Genomic DNA, 25,169 nt, shown 5'->3' on the forward strand with positions numbered 1-25,169 from the left:
ATGGTTAGCGTGCTGGCCATTGATCACAGGGGTCCCGGGTTCGATTCCCTGCACGGTCGGAAATTTTAACCATAATTGGTTAATTTCACTGACACAGGGGCTGGGTGTATGTGTCGTCTTCATCATACTTTCATCCTCATCACGATGCGCAGGTCGCCCACGGGAAACCGATCAAAAGACCTACATCTGGAGAGCCGAACTGTCCTCGGACACTCCCGGCTCTAAAAGCTATACGCCATTTCATTTCATCAGTCCAACAATATTGAGGGGTCTCGATGACATCTAAACTGTTCTTGAGAGCGACTAGTAGTCTGACACCAATGCAGCAAGATAACAGTTCTAGTCTAGGCATAGTTACTTTCTTCGTCAGTGCAACTTGTGACTTACCTAGTAACAACTGCACTGTCGTCCCACAATTACTTTCACATCTTAAAAATACAACAGCAGCATAGGCTGAAGCACTAGCATCACAGAAGACATGTAAAGTGTATGATGTTTGATCACTGCTCGAAGTAAGTCGTCTAGGAATTTCAACATCAGCCAAACAATGCAATTTTTACAACCATCTTTCAAAGTTTCTTTGCAGATCTTCTGAGACCTCAGCATCCCAACTTGCTTTCTCTTTCCAACTTTCCTGCAATAGTTTTTTTGGTACAACAGTGACAGGACACGTATGTCCTACAGGATCTAATACTGCCCGACAGACAGACAAACTCTTTCTTCTTGTTACAGATGTTACTATATTTTGTACTTTCCCTACACAAGACAGGCTATCAGTTGTCCATAGTAATCAGTATCCACAGTAATCAGAGTACCAGTATGGTTTCTGGGATCGCATCGCTTTTATTTAGTGCAGTACTCGCCCAACCTCTTAACTGAAACTTTGCCATGGCCACCAAAAGAGAAGCCTCCTGAATAAAACTGTTTAATTCTTCTTCTGTACTGACTGAAGTAACACAGTTGTCCAAATAAAACAAATGCTTGAGCTTTTCTGCAGCTTCACGGTACCCAGAAGGACAATTAAGATGATGCTCTATAACAGCTCTGAGCATGAACGGGCTGCAATTTACACCAAATATGTGACAGTGGCAAACAATCTTAATCTTCCTGGTCGCGTCACCATCCCATCAAAATAATTTCAGATATCATGATCCACTTCATTCACCGAGATGTGCAGGAAGGCCTTCTTGATATCCGACACTACTATTTCCTTTTCTTGAAATTGCAGCACGATGGATGACAGAAGTTCCAGCAAGTTAGGGTCTTTCTCCAAACAGTCATTTAGGGCTAGCTTTCCTCCGTGTTTACTGGAAGCATCAAACACTGGTCTGCACGTCATAGTTGAATCAGGCATAGATATCAAGGATAATTTAATAAAAAAACCACCTAATTCAATACTTTCCACGTTTAATGTGGTTATTATCTACATGATTTTATGTAGACTTATTTGGTCAGGTACATGTTTCACCCATTATTTTGGGCATCTTCAGCCTGTAAACAACCTTTAGGTCAAGGTTTGGGACCTTTTTAACCAATATAAACATACCAATATATACACTATGTACAATATATACATTATATACAATATATACAAACATTAACGAACTCTTAAGATGGGTAACATAAGTTAATACAGTTAAGTTTTTTGGTCCTAATCTATCTAATATGAAAAATGTCCAAAACTAAAATGGATCTTCTTTTCGGTAAAGAGGATTACATATCGGGGTTTATGTGACCCCTATATCATATTAAGTTCTTGACGTACCGTGTCTGGTGACAGGATGTGTCGTCAACAATAAGTGGAGATTTGAACTGATTGTTGCTTGTAGGTTGGTCAAGATTGAAAATATAAATTTAAATTAAATGTGTTTTAACTTGGCAGTTCTATTCTGGTTAACTTAAAATGTTCAAAAATAAAAATAAAATGAAACGGATCTTTTTTTAAAAATCATAAGTCTTGAGAAAGGGTGATATTAAAACTGGGGCTTATTTGACCCACGGTTTTCATTTTCATGTTCTTGACGTAACTAATATTTAAATGTGTTGTCATGCACAAGTGGAGATTTAAAAAGCCGATTGTTGTAGGTAGACTGGTCAAGTACGTTGTGAATGAAACTGTTAGCGTCTTGACTTTGGGTCTCATGTAACGTCAAGGAATTGACAAGAGTACAATATTAAGCTGTTTCATAGTTTTAGGCTGCTGCTTAATTGAGAAGAAACATCCTAGACACTTGATACAATCTTGTGTGAAAATTGTTCCCGTTGATGTGTTGCTTGGTCTTTGGGAGGGATCTTAAGAATATCTGTAATGAAGTAGAAAAATAATTTTGAATTAAGAATTTAGAGCACGCGTTATGATAAAATGTATTAAATTAACACCTCTTAACTGTAAAATGACTTACTTGTTCAATTAATACTAGATGGACCTGTCTGTTCCGGCAGCACCTGTCTTATCACCATTTCTACTCCTGGTGTTGTACTGGTGCGGTAATGGAGGGGCGGGGCATGGAGGGAGAGTGGGGGTAGGCTGGTCTATGGGCGTGTGTGCTGTTGCTGGAGGGGAATTTCTAGAAGCGATATGGGCGGGTTTAACTTTTGGCATGGTGGATGAAGCATATGAGTGTGGAGATTTAAATAATTGAGGGATTTTGTTTTGATCTGAATTCGCGATATTAATTAATCTAGGTGTTAATTCGTACAAAGGATTTTTAATTTCATTGACGTCGTTGAGATTTTTATTTTTATTGTAGGTTTGGTCTAAAAAGATGTGTAGATTTTCCAGTTCATTCATTAATTTTCCTTTACCTATGCTTCTAATGATGGTAAGATCTTTCTCTATGGATGTAAAGTGATGGCCCGTTTCTCTCATATGTTGGCTCATCGCTGAGTACTTATTGTGTTTTTGAGCGTTATAATGTTCCAGATATCTCGTGTTAAAGCTCCGGCCAGTCTGTCCGATATAAGAAAAATCACCTTGTGTACATGTTAGTTTATATATGCCGGACCTTGAGTAATGGTTGCTATTGTGATTGACCTTGTTGTGGTTAAAAAATATGTTTCGATTGGTGTTAACTGTCCTGAAGGCTATACTGATATTGTGCTTCTTTAAAGTATTTGCGATCTGATGGACGGCTGGGTTGTTATATGTAAATGTGGCGTAACTAGTTTTTTTTAGGTTTTTCTGGGAGGAGGTTAGTGGACAATTTAATTTTGATTTTATTAATCAAACGGTTGACCATATCTATTTTAAACCCGTTGAGTTGAGGAAGATTCCTTATGTACTTCAGTTCAATTTTTAAATTGTTGGGAGAAAGAGGAATTTTTAAAGCTCTATAAATTAAATTATAGAAAGAGGCTTGTTTTTGGGACTTGGGGTGTAGGGATGAATTCATAATAGTTAAGGGAGAGTGTGTAGGTTTCCTGTATATTCGAAAATCGAAGGTATTATGTCCACGTGTAATAGTTAAGTCCAAAAAGTTTAATGAGTTCCTAACCTCATCCTCTTTAGTAAACTTAACATTGGGGTCAATTTTATTTAGGGACTCCAAGATCACATCACTATTAGTGACATTTTGGTCAAAAATTATGAAAGTATCGTCTACAAATCTCAGCCATAAACATACGCCTTTTATTTGTGTTATAATTTTTGTGTGTTCTATTGTGTCCATATAAATGTCTGCTAAGATGCCAGAAAGAGGGTCGCCCATCGCTAAGCCTTTTTGTTGGTAAAACTTTCCATTGAAAGAGAAAAAGTTGTTGCTTAAGACAAAATTTAATATCTTCATGAATTCTTCAATTTCCATCTTACTAAGGCCGCTGTGTTTATTGATATTATCACTGATGATTCTTACAGTTTCTTTGGTAGGGATGTTTGGGTACATATTTACGACGTCATAGGAGCACATTGAGTGATTGGGTCGCAGCTTAAACTTGCTAAAAATTTCGCAAAAAGTGAATGAATTTTTTAAAGGATGTTTATTATTGAATACGTAATGTTTTTTTAGAAAGCCGTGAATGAATTTTGATACTTTATAGGTGGGGCTGTTTCTACAGTTTATGATAGGGCGTATTGGAATGTCCTTCTTATGAATCTTTGGTAAGGCTCTGGCTGTCGGAATACTAGGGTTCATGTTAAAAAGTTTTTGTTGTTCTTGTTCATTGAAAAGAAAGTTAGAACTTCTTATTAGAGTTTTTTTCTAGCCAGATCAGAACACATTATCCGATAATGTTTTTTCCCCACAGATCTGAATCACTCTTGAAAACTCCACGATGAGGCGTAACGTATCCCTGCTTCTTTCCTATGTCTTCATCAACTTCTTCAATGATACTTTCTTGTAGCCAGTCTTGTAGTACTGAATGATATTCTTCGTATCTGTTCTTGGAGACGAGTTTTGAAGTCATCGATGCAAGTCTTTTCTCTGCCAGCATTCTGTTATTTTCAAAATCCTCTCTTCTTTCACATCAGGGTGGGCAGACATCATATCTACAATCTTCGTTAACAGCGACTGTCCTATTGAAGTGATTCGGAACTGTTAACTCCACCTCCTCTATGTTTTTCCTGTCTGCTGGATCTGTAATCCCGAGCACATCTAACTTCCAGAGTCTTGCCAGATCTTCACTATGTGTTAGTAAGGATGTTACCAGGTTAGCCGTGTTACCATGCCCTGTATTTCGCGATGAATCCAGTATCATCCAGCCAAGATGAGTTTCTTGTGCCACTAAGCCACACTGTAGTCCTCCAATATTTCCCGTGAACAAGCTTCCTGCATAATCAGTTCCAATTAAAATTTCAATAGTAGGAAGACCAGCTCCAGTGTCGGAGACTACAATGCCTTTCTCCTTTAATTCTTGCAGACAAGCACTTTGATTAATGCGAGGCATTGAACCACATATAGAAACTTGATCTAATGCTTCAATCTCACATGAATAATTTCCTGCCATATTCTGAAGTGATACTCTATATCTCTTGTGTACTTGTCTTTGTGACGAGATTCCCCCAAAGAAACTTGGATCAGATTTTCAGGTCCAACACAACAACAAGCCATTTCCAGAGCAGTCTTCTTTAGAATATAGGAAAGCTGAGATCCAGTATCTATTATCCCCTTACCACACGATGAAAACCCTTAGCTGTGATAACTACCATTAGAGTCTGCAGCAGGACATCTGGAGAACAGTGGTTTGCTCCAATGACACTCGTGTTTTCCCTCCTATTCTCTTTTGACAATACTGATTTTTCGTTATTTCTAGCCAGATCAGAACACATTATCCGATAATGTTTTTTCCCCACAGATCAAACATTTCGGTGAGCATTACACCGTACATATCTGTGTCTGGATTTTAAACATGTGAAACAAGCCTGTTTCGATTTTAACATGTCCGTCTTTTCCCTAAGACACATCCTTTGTGCTTTAAAACACTCCTTACTCTCATGAAACTTCTCACAAAACACACAAACATTTGATCGCTTAGTCTGTTTTTTGCCAGTCAACAGATTATATGCAGTAGGTACACCTTCATCCTCTGCTTCTTTGCTTTCATCAGATGTTTTACCTGATCTATGAGTCAATTTAAACCCAGTTTTAGCTAACATTATCCTCTCCTCCCCTTGTACCTCAGCCTTTAGAAATTCTAGCAACATCTTCACTGTAATCACTTGCCTGAGTCACATTTGAACTACTACTCATCTAGATTCTCAAAAGCTCCCTTGGAATGCTTGATTCAACAAGTGGAAATAAAATTGCCGCATGCTTGTCAAAAGTCCTTCAATGGATTCCAGAAGTTTATCGTACAATTGTAAAGTATATCCCTTACCTTTCACACTGGTGGCATTTTTAATGAAAAAACCTAGGAGCTCCCTGATGTAGAACTTTGCCAGCAACTCCTTGTTACCAAACCTTTCAGTCAGTCCATCCACTGCCTTCTGATAGTTTTCTGCAGTCGGTGGATAGCTGTCGATTTCTCGTGCTCTTATTCCTGGAACTGTTGCCTGGATCAGGTACTGGAATTTGTCTTCCGCTGCTATGTCTTTATCTTCATGGTTTCTATGGAACCGACTCCAAAAGGAAAGCCAGTCCTTTATGTCACCGCTAAATTTAACCAAATCTATTTTTGGTAATTTCATTTTTTTTATGTGACTCAACAGAACATGCAATTTCAAACCTGTCATTTCCTTGGGTTACACCTAACTCCTGAGTGTGTGCTTCTATTTTGAATCTCACAGTGTCCAGTTTATCCCTATATTCTTCAATGTTGGTATACTCATCTTCATTTTTCTTATCACTCCCTTCTTCCTGCAAATCCAAGTTCAGTATCTACTCATCAAACAGCAAAAGTTCTTGAAATAACCGTTCCAATTTGACTGACATTAACCTACCATCATCGTCATTTATCACATCTTTATTTAGCTCATCCAGTAAAAGTCGAGAAGTTTATGTGAATGATATCCTCACAGGTTTCTGTTTCTTACACAAATTCTCCATTGTGGCACGTACAGTTATACTCATCACGTCAGGATCACCAAATTAAATGTTGGATTAGACACTCTCACACTACCCGTGTCACTGATCCTTATACCAACAATAATAACAACAGGATGTCATCTACACGAGTAAACACAGTTTATACGTTCATGCAAGGTTTCATTCTCCATGCTTTTACAAACTACAATCAATCCTGCCAATTTCTCTTCAACACACTCCCACAGTTCTACATTTACAATGAGTACATAACCAAGTTCAAGGAAGTGAACAACACAAAGAACATGTATTTCTGGTTTCTAACAAGAATCGGTCAAAAGAATGCCCTACTAATATTGAGAATATGCCTTCTTTAGATTTATGAAACGTAATTGTCTATCCCCTCATAAGCATTTTTCCATTACCTGGACCATACTGAAAATCTGATCCTGACAGCCCCTCTACACTACAAAGCCATTTCATTTCTGCCTTCCCAATATATTTCACCATTTCAAGTCTACTTTCGAATGTTACTGCTGCTTTATGATAGTGGAGTTTATTTACCATCCTTTTCACTTCCTCAAGCGTAATTTCACCAACATCATTGTCCTCCACACAATGAGCTTGGATATTCTTGATGTCGCCAGAAAGATTTCCTTTCACGTTTGAAAAGATTTTCAAAATATTCCTTCCACCTGTCCAGCGATTCTCTCGGATCTACTAAGAATTCACCTTAAGTCTGAAAATAGTTCCTCTCCTAAAAAATGTAATGTAAACATTACATAGTATAGTACTGACAAGATGGACCATTTCTGACACAAGTTTTGTTATATTGTCATCTCTGAACAAGATGCGTTTTGTGAAAGAGTTATCATTATGAATTATGCATTATGAATCTAGTCACAAAATGTCACACATTTGCGTCTGTCATCAGGATGCAAAGCCTGTAACAGCTGTAAAATTGTATGGCTTCACAACCAACCGACTTCTCAAAACATACCAAATTGTTGTTGTAGGCAGTTCTAATTCCAGACTGACACGAGTTGATTTTGTAGGACTACATTGGAAAGCAGTTTGAATTTGTGCAACATTTTCTTCAGAAACATGAGGGCAGTCTGGACTCTTTCTTTTACATACAATTCCTGTGTCTACAAACTGTCGATACCATCTGCGAATGTCCCATCCATTCAGAGGATCAATTTGGTACCTCAACCTGAAATGTCCTTGTATTGTGAAAACGGAATTACACTTTGCAAACTCGAGAACACAAAATGATTTCTGCCGCAGAGTAGCCATTTTACATCGAAGTGAAACTTTTGTCGGTAACCAAACAAAACAGAAGACAACCAACATCTGGCGAAAATGAACATAAACTAGACAATGTATTCGTTCCTCCAATAACCGAGCCGTAGCGCAGCGGTCAATAGTTTTGACAAAATAATACTTTGTAATATGTGTAGTCTTTTTTGAAACATTCTGTATAATGAATTCCTAACTTCCTCAGGCAATGAGTTCCTTCTCAAATTAGAAAATACATATGAATTATCTAAGCAAGGACAGTAGAAAATACAGTTTAAGAAATACACAGGGTGTAGAAATATTCCAGAATAAATAACATTGGTAGTGAAATGTATGGCACAAAGAAACTGAACAAATTATGACTGGTTAATCAAATGGAAGATATTTGGAGAAAGATCAAGTCCGGTAACCAAAATATTAGCAATTCCAGACGATAATGGGTAACACTAGTTGCTGAAGCAACTAGTCAAACTCTTTATCCCAAGGGTCTACCTAAAATGTGAGAACAACATCAATATTAAGCTAAGGGCCATTTTCTCCAAATCAAGTTAAACCTGGTATAAATTAAACCCGTTTAACTTTAGTACCCAGTTTAAACCTGCGTCTATTTTCTCCACAAATTTCTGACACTCGTTTAGTTTAAACGACAGCTCGCCCATTTAGACTAATGATGTCAAGTCTGCGCTAGCGATGGCTGCACTGAAAGAATAGTCGAAGGCATGGTTGATTGGATCTGGCCAATCAGAGCCAAGTAATTCATTGACCGACATTTTTGTATTAATATCAGCCGTTTGTAGTGAATTAATGCTATTGTACGTAGTGAATAAAGTAGAAATTTAGCGGGATATTAGCTCTACTTATAAATAAATAGTTTACATTTGTGCGAAGTATTGCGTCGTATAATTTTACCCATTGTTGTCTACAATTTCTTGGAGAGCACTTTTATTTCTTATTATTTCCTAATATGCTTTACCGTAAACAAGTATTGTGGGTCTAATACATGTTTTTTGATATCTGTGTTGTTTTACGGAGCACACAGGAACTTTGAAATATTAAAATCCTGGTCTTTTAGCAATATTCCTTTCCTCAGAAAATCAACATTTATGTGAATTTCAAGTAAACAAAAATCCATCGCCCTCAGCTGAGATCAACCCTGCAACCTCTGATCCAGCAGACAGACCAGTGAGGATGTATTACTTGATTCTATACTCGTTCATAACATAACCTAGTTCGCGGTATGTAGTACTGTATGCATAATACTCTTCTTCCTATAGCGTTAATATTTCTATTGCTGGTATGCTGGCAATAGTTAGAATGAAACATTCTTAACTATAATTTATTTTATTATTAGCTTACTATCGCCTCTGTGGTGTAGTGGTTAGTGTAATTAGCAGTCACCCGTGGGTTCTATTCTCGGCTCTGCCACGAAATTTGAAAAGTGGTACGAGGGCTGGAACGGGTCCACTCAGCCTCGGGAGGTCAAGTGAGTAGAGGGGGGTTCGATTCCCTCCTCAGCCATCCCGGAAGTGGTTTTCTGTGTTTTCCCACTTCTCCTCCAGACAAATGCCGGTATGGTACCTAACATAAGGCCACGGCTGCTTCCTTCCCTCTTCCTTGTCTATCCCTTCCAAACTTCCCATCCCCCCCACAAGGCCCCTGTTCAGCATAGCAGGAGAGGCCCCCTGGGCAAGGTACTGGTCATCCTCCCCAGTTGTATCCTCCGACCCAGAGTCGGGAGCTCCAGGACACTGCCCTTGAGGCGGTAGAGGTGGGATCCCTCGCTGAGTCTGAGGGAGAAACCGACCCTGGAGGGTAAACAGATTACAAACGAACAAACTAGTTTACTAGCAAGCATGAACAGTTTATTATTTTTCTGATCCCATAAATATTTATCGAAGTACCATATATATGATAGTATGAAGGGGACTGAGTGGCTCAGACGGTTGAAGCGCTGGCCTTCCGAACCCAACTTGGTAGGTTCAATCCTGACTGAGTGCGGTGGTATTTGAAGGGGCTCAAATACTTGAGCCTCGTGTCGGTAGATTTATTGGCATGTAAAAGAACCCAAGCAGGACAAAATCCCAGCACCTCGGTGTCTCTGAAAACGGTCAAAAGTAGTTAGTGCGACGTAGAAACAGTATTATTATTAGGAATGGGGAGGGTAAACCCGGTGTCGACATAGCCTACTGCTATCCGAATAGCACCAAGGGCTCTACTCAGGGCTTAGCATCGCCATCCGATGGACGAATCACCATCACCAGCGTCAATACCCCCACTCCATATAAACACGGCAGAGAGGTTCAGGATTGAATCCAGGCTTTTGGCACGCAATCTAGCCATTAGGAATTGTATACCACCACCTCTCCTACCGTGCTGGCCAATATTCTGATGGAAAATATATTTTCGACCACCTGGATTCAAACTGCCTATTTCGGTTTCGGACGATGCTGACCTAACACTTTAACGACAACAGCCATCAGACACCACACGGAGAGTGGACGTATTACACCACTTATGTACGAATATTTTTATGCTTCACATTACAGTATTCATGCCATTAACAGTATTTTATTTAATATTGCAAGGAGAGTGGAATTTAAGGCCTGTGGTCCCCGTTGTTAATGAGAAAAATGCCTGCTCTATAATATCTTAAAGTAACCAGAATCATTGCTTCTAGCGAAATAGCATTATTTCGTACAGTTCATGTTTTAAATGAATCCTTCCTTGATACAAGACAATCCCTGCTGTTCGCTTATGAATTATAACCATCAAAAAACTCCCTTGCATCCGATTTTCCAGATTTGTCAACATTTGTTGGAGTGCAGCTTCTTATCCTCAGTTGCACATCAGAATTATTTCCTATTTAATCAAAGACTTCAATAAATTTTTCCATTTTTCTAATGCTAATACTACGTTCTAATTTTAGTATGTTTTCTATTTAAGTACTGCAGTACTGGTAGTCAAAACTAACCATTCTACTAGAAAAATCGCAGATGCGTTAATAAAATGTCAATAAGGCTGAATATAAACAGCAGTTTAAACCTACTATATAGAAGGTTTAACTTTGAACCAAGTTTAAACCAATGTGAGTGAAATGAATGTTAGTTTAAACTCAGACTTAAACCAGATTAAATTAAACCTAGTTTAAACTCATTTGGAGAAAACGGCCCTAACCGGAACAGAGGAGGCCATTTACAGTGTATAACAATAAGGTACGGCCAAACGTTCACGACCATTCCTCACATGTAGAAACATTTCACGTAAGAAAGCGTTTCATGTGGTATGCTGGTACATTCTGTTTGTGTGTGTTTTCCATGATTAATGTACTATGTAGAATTGTAGAAAATTGTGGAAACAAAGCCTTTCTGGACCCATGTCCGTTGCTGCCGTATAGGTGACCTGCACGTCTATGAGGATGGGGTCCTACCTATGATAAATTCTAATGATGAAGACGGCACACACACCCAGCTCCTGAGCCACCAGAATTAACCAATGAAGGTTAAAATCACCAACCCGGCCGGAATCGAACCCGGGACCCCCGGCATGCTAACCATTTAGCCATGGAGCCGAACATTATACCCTGTATGATGGCCAATGGTGGGACTGTTGGGGAGCCAACCAACTTCTGGGCTGAGGACTTTAGATACTAGTAGCTTGAGATAATTTTTGCAGATAACTGAGTGATAAAACAGAAGAGGCAGTAGAATAATTCCAAATAATAATATTTCAAATAGGGGTAAGTTCAGAAGCAGCACAAGAGGAGTGAGGACATGCAACTACTGATTTTTCTGTTGGGACAGCAATTTTAGCCTTGAGCAATACACTGATCATTGTAACAGATGACCATTTTCCCGAACTGCATTCGTCTTCACTCCACAGATTCTAGTTTAAACAGCAGACGCACTGCTTTAAAATCATTCCCCTTACTACATCTTACAACATGAAAATTATCCTGTAATTAGGATTTCATTAAAATAAAATACTGGTTTCACAATGTCAATTATAGTACGTCCCATTCTAAAATTCACAACAATAAGGATACATAATTAAAAATCACTTACCTCTCTACAATTACTGCAGGCATCTGGACAAGCTGTACAGGACTTTTACCATCCTTGAGGGCCTGAGTTAAGTTCAAGATCTGCCCCCTCATTACACTCATCTGTCTTTCGAACAAGTGGCGATCAAAGCCTTTGTCTTGCTGTGGAATGAGGAAAAGATTCATTATATTTAGTAATACCAAACACAAGCATGCTTGTAGTATTATGTGACCTGATATCATGATCATGGCAATGAGAACTCCAGTTTTAGGTGAAATTTGAACCACAGGGACGTGACTTTTCATTTCAAAATTACCACATACATTGGCCAGGATTTAAACCACAGCCGGTTTGGCGAGAAGCCAGAGACAATGTCACTCAACCATTTCCTTCATGGCACAATACCACAATAAGCAATTCATTTTATGAACTTATTGGAGCCAACATAAAATTAGTTACCAAATAAATATCAGCCTCGGAGATAATATGAATCATAGTAAATAAACACTATGAATGCTACCAACACATCTACGACTACTCATTTTTGCTACATTTTTTTACGGTGTACTGACACAAACTGGTTTAACAGCGTTAAGGGATTCCTGATGATTGGACAAAGGCAATTATTGTACCTATTTTAAAAAAAAAGGCAATAAAGCACTCTGTGAGAACTACAGAGGAATAGCATTACTGTGTTATTGCATGAAGATTTATGAAAGGATAATCTTATAAAAAAATCAAGAACAAGACAGATTCACAATTAAGAGAAGAACAACAAGGATTTAGACCTGGAAGATCAACTATTGATGCCATATTTACAGCTATACAAGTAGTAGAAAAGAAATGGGAATTTAGGAAAGACATCGCAGTTGCATTCATAGATATACAAAAGGCTTATGACACGGTTAGAAGAGAAGAGATATGGCAAGGGCTGAATAGAATGGAACCGTCAAGAGAAATGCAATTCAGAATTAGAAACATGTATAACAAATGTCTGAACTGTGTTATAATAGATGGCAAAAAATCAGAGTGGTTTAGAACAGACAGAGGAGTTCGACAAGGAAGTGTACTTTCACCAGTGAGTGCTCTTTAATATAGTGATGGACAACATTATGAGGAAAGTTTGCCAAGGGTCAACAGCAAATGATATGAAAGTCATAGCACATGCAGATGATGTAATGATATGGGAAGAAAATGAACAAAAATTGGAAGAGCAACTAAATACCTGCAGAGGGCAAGTGAAGAAGCAGGCATGGAAATAAGTTTAACAAAACATGAGGTAATGAAAATCAGTACAGAAAACAAAAGAATGAAGGATGATAGATGTAATGGAAACATTCTTAAAGAAGTAGATGCTTTTAATTACCTAGGAAGTAAGCTAACTGGGAAAGGAAAAATCAAGGAAGAAATTTCAGAGAGGATAGGAAATTGCTCAAAATTTTATTACTGTGTATCAGACATAATTACTGTACATGTTGGAAAGTACCTACCACAGCAAAATACATGATATATAAATCATATTATTTGCCAATATTGACCTATGGATCAGAATGTTGGACTTGGACAAAAAAAAAAAATCTGAATAAGATTACAAGAGACAGACATGCGCTTTCAAATCAAATCAAAATCAAATCAAAATCTCTTTATTTGCAAATGAGGTGTCTACCTCGGTGGCAAATGGTACACTAAAATACATTATTGTCAAGCACTAAATTTTAAATTAACAGGAGACAAAGAAAATTTTCCTAGAATACATTATTATACAATTTACGCTAATAATTTTTTCTATTAAACACACACATCATCCTTAATAAATTTATATTGTTTACAAAATTCTACTTATATCATCTTACAAACATAGTCAACTCATATACAGTACGGTATGTGAAATTACTTCTAATAATACTATACAACTGGTATAAGATTAAAATTAACACTGAATTTATTTACATATTTATATTTTACCCATTTTGGAACCTAAGTAGCATAACGACGTGCTGCGTCTTAACCAGAGCCCCTTTTGCCACCACTTTTCAGAGTTCCTGAAGGGCCTTCACAGCTACCGTAGCGGTCCCAGGGCCCTCGAAGTCCCCACTGTACTTCACCCCTACAGGCAGTCCCCTACTTGGGCTGTCCAAACTCCTTAGACCAGGGGATGGAATTAATTTAATCACACACATTTATTATTTACAATATCCTGCACTGGTCAAATGCCCTCTAACATTTAATTTATTATCTCTGTTGTTATTTATTCTCTTCTGAATATCTGTACAGATTTTGGAAAAGGATCAAACACTACCCCTGGTAAACTGTTCCACTCCTTCACGCCCTTCCCAATGAAAGACAATTTACCCCAATCGCTTCTGCTAAAATTCCTTCTAATTTTGTACTTGTGGTCAGTTCTACCAATATAATTATTTTCCAACTGAAGCCTCTCACGGATATCTCCCCATGCTGCTTCTCCTGTATAGGCTCTATATAATCCTATAAGTCTAGTTTTCTCCCTTCTCTTACTTAAAGTTTCCCACCCAAGTTCCTTTAACATTTCTGATACACTACTCTTTCTCCTGAAATCCCCTGTTACAAACCTTGCTGCTTTCCTTTGCACACCATCTAGTTCTTTTATTAGGTATTCTTGGTGAGGATCCCAAACACTGTTTGCATATTCCAATAATGGACGAAGCATATTTAAGTAACTTTTTTCTTTTAATTCTTTGTTGCATCCTTTAAGTAGTCTCATTATGACATGTAACGATCTGTATGCTTTCCCAACAATGTCATCAACATGACCCTTCCAGTGCAAATTACTTTCAAATCTCACACCTAAGTATTTGCACTTACCATCTTTTGGGATAACTACCTCATCCAAAGTATATTCAAATTCAGTTTTAAAGCTCCTGTTTGTAAATGTTGTAACAGTTGATTTGCCTCCATTAATCTTCATATTTTCTTCAACCCATTCTTGGATACTGTCAAGGTCCCTTTGTAATTCTGAACAATCCTCAATGTTATTTATTTCCCTATAAACAATTATGTCATCTGCATACAATCTTATCTTCGATGTTATATTGTTCCCTAAATCATTTGCGTATATTAAGAAAAGTAACGGACCGATTATACTACCCTGTGCAATTCCCTTCCAGACTTTCTCTTCCTGGGATATATTATTTCCAACTTTGACTTTCTGAACCCTTGAATTTAGAAATGTTCTTATCCAACGTATAACCCTTACATCCAATCCTATTCCCTCCAATTTCTTTAATAATATTCCATGTTCCACTCTATCAAAGGCTTTGGAAAGATCTATGGCTATGCAATCTAACTGGCCTCCTGAATCTAACTGATCTGATATGTCCTGCTGAAATCCCACCAGTTGTGCCTCGCAAGAAAATTTCTTTCTAAATCCATACTGGCTCCTCATGAACCAATTTTTATCATCACATATCCCTCTGATGTACTTTGCTATTAAACTCTCCAGTATTTTACAAACTATACTGGTCAGGCTGATTGGTCTGTAGTTCTCTGGTTTCCTTTTATCACCCTTTCCTTTATAAATTGGTATTATTATAGATTCTTTCCATTCCTTTGGTATCACACTATTATTTATGACATAGTCAAAGAGAAATTTTTATTAAGGCACTATATACCACCCCATTGTCTTTAATACCTCCCCAGTAATTTGATTACTTCCTGCTGCTTTTCCTTGTTGAAGCAGTTGGATTTCTCTGAAAATATCTTCATTTGTGAATGAGAAGCTTCTTGTTTCCCTCTGTGTCTCTCCCTCTCTATCTTCTGTTAAGGTTTCCAAGTCCTGACAATCTTCTACTGAATCTCGGAATTCCCTACTAAAGAGGTTTGCTTTCTCAGTATCTGTTTTCACCCCCTTCTCCCACCATTGTAGGAATTTGGATTCCTTTTCCTTTTTGATTCCTAATATATGAATACAGCTTTTTCCATTTCCCTTTGTGGTCATTACCCTCTTGAAGAATGTCATTCATATAATTCTCTTTTGCTTCCTTTTTCACTCTATTCAGTTCCCTCATTAGCTGTTTTCTAGTTTCTCTACTCTCCCTACCTTCTTTGATTTTCCTGTTTACTATTCTACATTTTCTTTTTAATTTTCTTATTTCCCTTGTGTAATAAACAGGGTCTGAGGTCATTTTACCCTTCTTAACAGGTACAAATCTCTTCTCTCCTTCCCAAATGATTCCTTTGAATTTAGCCCAAAGTGTGTCCACATTACTCCCTTCACTTATCCAACAACTGAATTGTGATTTAAGGTAAGTCCCAAATTCATCAACTTTAGTTTTTCTGTACAATTTCTTGTCTTGTGTGACCCTCTTATTAAGCCTTTTTGGTACCAGTCCTACATCCATTATTACAGCCTTATGGTCACCTATTCCTTCAATTACCTCAGTTTTATCAACAATTTCCCATGGTTTAATCAAGAATACATCTAGTAAGTTATTGAGACGAGTTGGTTCTTGTACTACTTGTGTAAATCCTCCCTCCCAAATTAACTTATTTGCCAGTTTCTGTTCATGGGCTTCACTTGCAGCTCCATTCCATTCAACTTCAGGCAAGTTTAGATCTCCCCCAATTATTACTGTATCATTATTGTTTTTTTGAGTATAATCTATTATTTTCTCAAATATTTCCATGTCTCTTTCCTCTCTTCCAGGCCTATATGTTCCTATAATTCCCACCTCCTTCATATTATCACAAACTAATTTTATCCCTAATATTTCATCCCTTTCATCAGTAAACCATTCATGCGAACAATAAGTTTCCTTCACCAGAATAAATACCCCTCCTCCCTTTTTATCTCCTCGGTCTCTACGATAGACTGTATACCCTTCTGGAAATACTTCTGTATTACCCACCCCTTCTCTCAACCACGATTCCACTCCTATCACCACATCAGTCTCATAAGATTCCATCAATGTACCAAATTTTAATTGTTTATTTACTACACTCTGACAGTTTACCAAGAGCAATCTCAGACCTCCTTCCTCCCTAAAACTTGACTGTTGCAATTGGGTAACGTTTGACTCATGAGTTGAGAACTTCCCTGGAACCCAGATCCTTGAACATAGATCTTGATTTAAGGGTCTGGGTTTTCTGGCAAGTTTCCCTGTATGTGCCAGTTTAGTGGTATGGGTTTTCTTAAGTACAGATTAGTTTGCAAATCTCTGTTGATAATTGTAGCAATTTTTCTACAGAGAGTTGCTTTTCCATTACCATTTAGATGTAACCCATGTCTAGTGAACATTTGCCTGCCAAGACCTAAAGTATCTACTACATGGACATTTCTAAAACTCTCACTTAATCTCTTGATTTTTATATTTACATCATGTACAGCTTTGTTCACACATGAGTCCTCTAAAAGGTCAAACCTGGGTGGCACATTTACTACAACTACTTTTGAGTCAGGTAGTTTAGAAATCTTACCTCTGAGAGTCGTAATTGGATGGTGTTATGCATCAACTGACCAAGCGCCAAAATCGATTTTTTTAGATTATTGCACCATCTGGTAGCGAAAGGTGTAAACTTTACATAGGTTATGGTTCGGACTTTTATTCTCAATATGATTTCGCAGGAAATGCATTTTGACCAAACGCCAACCTCACAATCATTAAATTGAAGTTTTGCATCAAGTGACCAACCACCATTTCTGAGTCTGAATTACGCATCAAATGACCACACGACACGCGTGCAGTCACTTGGTCGTATGATGCTAAATGTGGATTCCCGGAAATTCGTTCACGTTGATGTATTTTATTTTTGATAAACACAAACATTCACTGTTCATGTTCAGATTCTTCTCTTGGCGAAAGTAAAAGATCTTGAGGAAGTCTACTTTTAATCCGTCGTGGAAGTGTGGATCGTTTTCCAAGGGCGAAGAACACAGCACCAGGCACATTTTGGAGTTTCTTGAAGAACGTCTTGGCGTGCATTGAAATCACGTGTTCCAAAGTGTCTAACTGAAGTTCACGATGTAACTGTTTGTTTCGGACGTACCAAGGAGCGTTGGTGATGATACGGAGAACTTTGTTTTGGAATGATTGCAGGCGTCTGATAGTGGTTCGAGCCGCCCCTCCCCAGACTGGACAGGCGTAGGTGAATAAAGGACGGAGCAGTGATTTGTAGAGAAGTAATCCACATTCAAATTTGAGGGAAGATTTCCTGTTTAGGAGAGGATATAGTCTTCTTAGTCGTGCATAACTTAGATTTAATTTCTGATTTATATGGTATTTCCATGATAAGCGACGGTCAAGGAATACTCCCAGGTACTTCACGGCCTTGTCGTTAGGCGTCCATTGGATGGCTGTTCCATTTAGGAAGATTGGTGGTGGGAGAGGTGGACGTCAAAGAGTAAAGATCATGGTTTCACATTTTGGTACATTCAGTGAAATTCTACAGTCATCTAACCACGTTGATATAGTTTGCAGAGTGGCACACTTGTAAATAAGGAATTCAAAATGTGTATGCACGTTTCCTAGCTTTCCCTAAAATGTTTTTTTGTAATCGATGAAAATAATACAACAGAGGAAGCTGTTCCAATTGATAAGAAACATGCAACTGAAGGTGTAGATCCCACAACATTCTCTCCAGCAAAAGTTAACCAACAACACTTGACTGCAGTAAACGAATTTCAGGTGTGTTAAATGAGTTACTAAATGTACTTAAATTTTCATTGATCTATTTAAGTTCGTCGCCGGCTTCAGAATGAAAATGGATCAGCTCTACATGGTCTACTCACTCCGTTATGGCCCAATGGAAAACCAGTTTCAGAAGCGAAGCTGAACGACCTGCGCTCCCTCATGAAGCGAATTCCCAACGATGCTAAGCCTTTCTATAAGGACCTGTTTAGTGAACCTGGAATAGACGATGATATAGATGGGTCTGATTGTGGAAATATGGATTTTGAACTCGAAAATTCTTAAAATCCTGCATTATGTTACACCAGTGTAATTTCTATACTATATTCTAAAATTCATGTTTTTCTATGTCATGTTGTATTCTGTTATGTATAACTTAATCCTGAACTTAAATAAGGAATAACATTAGTTAACAAGTATCATATTTTACACTGCACTGAATTTTTGAAAGTCCATTCGATCACTAAATGACAGTTTTATTTGTTGGTCAAGTGATGCTAAACAAAAAACTAAGGAAACCGCAATAAAGCATCAAGTGACCAAGCGCCATTATCTCAGATTACGACAATATACTTCAAATATCCCTAAATTTTATACATTAAGAAGAAAATTTATGTTTCTGTCTTCATTTTGGTATAGAATACCTCACATTTAACAGAAAATGTGAATTAATACAAAGGATTTTGCGTTTGTGTCAATATCTCAAAATCTACTTTTGGCGCTTGGTCAAGTGATGCATAACACCATCCAATTAATTCCTCACATTCATTTGCAGCAATGTCGTTTGTACCACTCACAATCACCACATAATTGTCCTTCTCTAACACAGGATCACAACTTGAAAGGACGTCTTCAGTTTTGGCACCTGGTTTTATTAGTCCTAAAACCTCAGTCTCTGGATTCTGCAGCTCATCCTTGATGCCTTCTGCCATACCCCGCCCTTGACTGTCTGCGTAGAGATGAATCTTTGGCGATCTTGACTTTCGGTTGGTTTTCTTCTGTAGCTTACCTCCACTGGATTTAAAATTATTTGGAAAACTTGGTGTGTCTTCTTCTGGAACTTGCTGCAATAACTGAGATCTATTTTGGCACTGCAAAGAGTTTTTTCCCAGTTTTAAGTTGTACGTAGTTTCTCCCATATGTTTAACATTAGGCCTAAAATGGCCACGCGTCACTTCCGTCCACGGTGATCTTTCTTCTCCAATGTCTTCTTTATCTTCCAGTTTCTTTATTCTGTCCTTTAAGCTTTCATTTTCATGTTTCAGAGCGCATAAGTCCTCTTGTAGCACTCCTAAAATCTTAATTATAGTTTCGTAAGTCTCTCTTCTTGTTGTTCTGCCTCACTTTCAGTTTGTTTACACTCAGGACACAGCCACTCACTTTCTTCAATATCAGCCCTATTTACAATATTTGCACAACGAAAATGGTACCATTCATCACACTTACGACACAGAATTCCATTTTTAACTACTCTTCTGCATTTGCCACATTTTTCACTGCATCTTACACCATTATCTACTACGGATATCACAGACTCACACACAGTAGTCGCCATCTTATTAAAAAAAAAGGGAACTTGGGTAAAACAAGGAGGGACAAGATAAGAAATGAAACCATATGAAACATGCTACAGTTCAACCCTCCAAAAGAAAATATGGAGAGAAATAGGCTGAAATGGTTTGGCCAAGTCAAAAGAATGGGACAAGAAAGATTACCAAGAAGAGCTCTGGAATGGACAGAATCTGGAAGAAGACCAACTGGAAGACTATGAACAAGATGGAGAGATAAGGTGGAGAATGATGTAAATCAGAGAAGACTACAGTGGCAGACAGTGATGAACGATAGAATATGGGAAAAAAAGAGAAGATTGGAAGAGGCTCCGTGAACGACCTGCATAAGCAGAAAAGTATCAGGAAGAAGAAGAATGACATAGGAAGGGCTAAAATTGGGAAGGAAGTGACCATGGCCTTAAGGTAAAGCCCCATCATTTGCCTGGTGTGAAAATGGGAAACAACGGTAAACCATCTTCGCAACTTCTGAGAGTGAGATTCAAACCCACTATCTCCTGAACACAAGCAGATAGCTACACGACCCAAACTGCATAGCCAATTTGCTTGGTACATCATCATCATCATCATCATTGTCCCAGTAGCACTTGACAATATTCAAGGTTAATTTTTAACAATTTTAAGGAACAAGCTTTATGGGGAAATCTCCAACCAACACAACAAATTTTTGAGTTTACAATTATGCTTCATTCTAAGTCATTTCAATTACTCTGAATTCTTCCTGTGAGTGGAGGCACCTTTTGTAGGTGGCAAATAAAGGGGTAATACCAGGGGCTTTCAACTAGGAAGCGTGCTTGACGACCACAGGTCACTTACCGAGTCTGGCATTGCTTCCACTTACTTGTGTCAGCCTCGTCACTTTTTTCTTTTCTATTCAACCTCCCTCGGCTCACTTGTTCTCTTCTGATAAACACTGCTAGGTTTGCGAAGCCTACAAACGCTTTAATTTCCGTGCCCTTTGTGGTCCTTTCCTTTCTTTGGTCGATATCCTCGTTCTCATCTTTTTTTCCCCCTCTGATTTGTGTTTAGATGGGATCGTTACATAATTGCACATCTGCTTAAAATAACAATAATCACCATCACCAATGTCTGAATGGTGGCAGCAAAAAATAAAATGAAAAAAATCACAAGTTACACAAACAAGATTTGATCAATCAAACCAAACAACTTATCCACACCTGAACATTTACAATCTAATCAGTGCCCCCAACTAAGCCACAGCTACACGACCCAAATTGCATACTCAATTTGCTCGGAACATCTTCATTTACTTATGGTAGGGTAGTCCGTTCTTTTCCAATCCTTCCCTAGTCAACAGCATGTGGTTACCCACACAAGTGTTGGCTCTATCCAATGCTGCTTAATCTCCTAGACTGGTTCTATGTTATGTGTGCATTTGTATAGTTAGTAGCCATTGTGGCAGTGCACCATAGATGTGTACAGCCCACACAGTACTACGCCAGAGCAGTGTTTGTAAGGTATCTGTCATGCATTTATGGAAATTGCATACCAGTGAGTTCTAGAAGCACTGATCTTCCTGACCATCTATATTTCACAACAAATATTTTGTAAGCTTGTCGCTTTATGTGTCATTGGAGTCCTATGGCCTCAGTTGAAACAAAATACGAACTGTCAACTTCTAGGTACGTTGATCACGACTGCTCTCTATCCTATGAATTTAAACTTTTTGATACAGCGGACACAAGAAGAGGAAGGTGAATTTTGTCAGGGGAAGTACCACTACCGTGAAAAAAGGTAGGGCCTTCACATGGTCTTCTGGGTACAAAACAAAGTGCTCTGTTAGCAGAGGAAGAAAGTAGTTTAAGCAGTTTTGCTAGTCAGGCCAATAGTGCAGAAAGTAACATTATGTCTAAGAAGAATATTTTGCCTCTTGGAAAAGTGTAGAAGTAGAATGTGTCAATGTATTAAACAGGACCAGTAGATGAGATTCCTGCATTTTACTGATAACAGAACAGCTGACAATTTATACAGAGCCTCCAAAATTATTCAAAATTCAAAACTTTCTCCAAATAATGAACTCAAAATTTCAGTCTACCAATTTTCAATCATGAAATATCACAATCAATGGAACTTTGAAACTGTGGAAAAGATGGTCAGCCCTAAAACAGCATATCCTGAAAGCTACGAATATCAGAATACAAATATATCAACTTTTCGAATCATCTAGAAGTATCCACTATTTACACCTAGGGACATTCTAGATAATTGGTAAGTCACCCTGAAAATTGTGCAGTATCAACTTCAATAGTTCCTGAAATATGTAACAATTTATGAAGAGCTAAAATATCTCAATCTGCTAGCCAATTTAAATACTGCTTAAAGTGTAGAAGCTAGGCCACTTAAATGCCTGCCCGAGAGATTAAGTTTAGAGATTTCATGAGATTTGGTGTTTCAACAAGACTATGATGTTGGCACAAGATTTGATAGTAGAGTAATTATCCTAACAGTAAAAGTACCCTAGGCAAGTGACCTAAGACACCTATTTTTCCTCGGTTGTTCACTCATGGCGAGTTTTAAGAAGTTCCTGTTTCATGTGAAAGTATGAGGACAGCTAAGGGACACTTGTTTTAGCAGCTTTCTTTGAACTCAAGATCATGTACTTCCAAGTTTTCTAATTTTGGTGATTTTCTAGGAACCCTCAATTGTGAATGTTATAAACCTTCACATGCGCTTAACCTTCTTGAAGTTTAGTGTTCTAATGAATCATGAACATTTCATAAGTCTGTTCAAGCTTTTCAAATATGTAAATGTTTTTATATTTCTAATAATCTTAAGTTCTCATACATGTTTCTGTGTGATGTAACTCTCCCTTCCTAACTCTTAGTTCTCCTTCTCACTTATTGTTTCTCACCCCGTCTCAGTCTACAGCTCCCTTTGATCATTATTTCTATTACTTAATCAGAGTTTATATTCCTCATTGTTGTCTCGTTTACTTAAGAGTTAGGATATATTAATTATGTATCGTCTATTTTGAATTGTAAACAAGTTTTCTCAAATATCTCTCGGTACTAAGGTACTTTCTTCTAAATTCTAAATACAGAGGGAAATTCTTTTATATTATATAAAAATACCACATTAGATTTAAATGTTTGGAAATCTTCAGTAGATGCATTAACATAATTGTAAATTCTAAATTCACTCCACTCCTTCCACGGTTTCTCTTAACCTAATTTTCCATCCGTCCGTCCGTCCGTCCATCTTCATTATAGACCAGGGCCTCTCAAACGCCCAAAATGTCACGCATGCAGATAGAGGTGCAAGAGCTCCGTGCACTGTGCATCGCTGCCGCTCGGCATGGCTCGGATCAACGCTTCGTCTCTGGGCTACTCGGCTAAGCTCGGCTCAACTCGCCTATGCTCGGCTAAAGTCAGCCTGGATTTGGAGCGCTACGGCGCAAGTGGGGCAGAGGGAGACAGGCGGAGCGAGCGAGACAGACGTGAGGAAAGAGAGAGTAAGCGCTATTGCTCCAAATCGAGGAGTGGGGGGTCTGCACTCTGGTCAACCAAGCCAAGTCGTCTCTTGCACCGTGCACAGTGCATGCACCACGCACATGCACTCTGAGAGGCCCTGTTATAGACTGTTATGCCTTTCAGTATTCAGTCTGCAGCCTCTGTGAATTTAGTAATCGCTGCCACAATCCTCTATTTGTAACCAGCTCTGAGGCTTCGTTCAGTTCTATACCTCTTATCTTTAAATCGTTGGAAACCGAGACTAAACATCATCGTCTTGGTCTCTTTCCACTCCTATTAGCCAACTAAGGTTAAGTTATAAGCAGATTCCCACCTTCCAATACTTGTCAATTTCTATATAATTGTTGTATTAATTACGTGATATAATCCAGCTTAATCTCTAGGACATGTTTCGTTCCGATTATGGAACATCTTCAGCAAAAAGATTTGACAAAATGGCAAGACAATTAAAATACATGTGATATTTATGATAAAAACATCTAAAAATTTTGACAAAATGACAAGACAATTAAAACACACGTGATGGTTATGATAAGATAAAATGTTCATTCATGTTGGGTTGAAATTTCCAACAAGTCAGTGTCCACGTGACTAAGCAAAATCGGCGTAAGGGTTCTTCTTTATGTTGGAGTCCGATTTTGCTTCGTCACTTGGACACTGACTTGTTGGAAATTTTAACACCGATTTTGCTTTGTCACTTGGACACTGACTTGTTGGAAATTTTAACCCAACATGAATGAACATTTTTTTCTGATCATAACCATCACATGTGTTTTAATTGGCTTGTCATTTTGTCAAAACTTTTAGCTCATTTTATCATAAATATGCCATGAATTTTAATTGTCTTGCCATTTTGTCAAATCTTTTAGCTGAAGATGTTCCATAATCGGAATGAAACATGTCCTAGAGATTAAGCTGGATTATATCATGTAATTAATAAAACCATTATATAGAAATTGACAAGTATTGGAAGGTGGGATTCTCCTTACAGCTTAACCTTAGTTGTGTTGAGCCAATATGGGATAAAATATGAGATTTATTAGCTCCTTTTACCCTCCATAACAGAGTCCATTATCTTCCTAGGTAACATATCCTCCTCCATCCATCTCACAAGACCCCACCACTGAGGCCAGTTAATGCATATAGCTTCATCCACCAAGTTCACTCCTAACATGGCCTTTATTTCCTCATTCTGATTACCCTCCTCCCATTGTTCCCACCTGTTTGTACCAGCAATCATTCTTGCTACTTCCATTTCTGTTACTTCTAGCTCGTCCGACTCGGTTCAGAGGGTCCCGGGTTCGATTCCAGGCCGGGTCGGGGATTTTAACCTTAATTGGTTAATTCCAGTGGCCCGGGGGCTGGGTGTTTGTGCTGTCCCCAACATCCCTGCAACTCACACACCACACATAACACTATCCTCCACCACAATAACACACAGTTACCTACAAATGGCAGATGCCGCCCACCCTCATCGGAGGGTCTGCCTTACAAGGGCTGCACTCGGCTAGAAATAGCCACATGAAAAAAAAAAACTTCTAGCTTATGAATAAGATATCATGAGTCCACCCAGCTTTCACTCCCATAAAGCAAAGTTGGTCTGAAAACAGACTGATGTTATGATAGTTTAGTCTGATTTCCTTCCTACAGAATA

The 25,169-nt window shown here is 38.2% G+C and overlaps 1 protein-coding gene across 1 annotated transcript in view; it reads right to left on the reverse strand.

Moving 5' to 3' along the window:
• Positions 1-25,169, reverse strand: part of Pi4KIIalpha (phosphatidylinositol 4-kinase II alpha) — a 281,979-nt gene that overhangs the window by 25,280 nt on the left and 231,530 nt on the right. Inside the window, exon 7 of the mRNA XM_067140835.2 lies at positions 11,816-11,955. Within this exon, the coding sequence (XP_066996936.2) occupies positions 11,816-11,955 (140 nt within the window). The remainder of the gene's footprint in view (positions 1-11,815; positions 11,956-25,169) is intronic.

This window comes from Anabrus simplex, chromosome 2, assembly GCF_040414725.1.
Source record: "Anabrus simplex isolate iqAnaSimp1 chromosome 2, ASM4041472v1, whole genome shotgun sequence".
Lineage (NCBI taxonomy): Eukaryota > Metazoa > Arthropoda > Insecta > Orthoptera > Tettigoniidae > Anabrus > Anabrus simplex.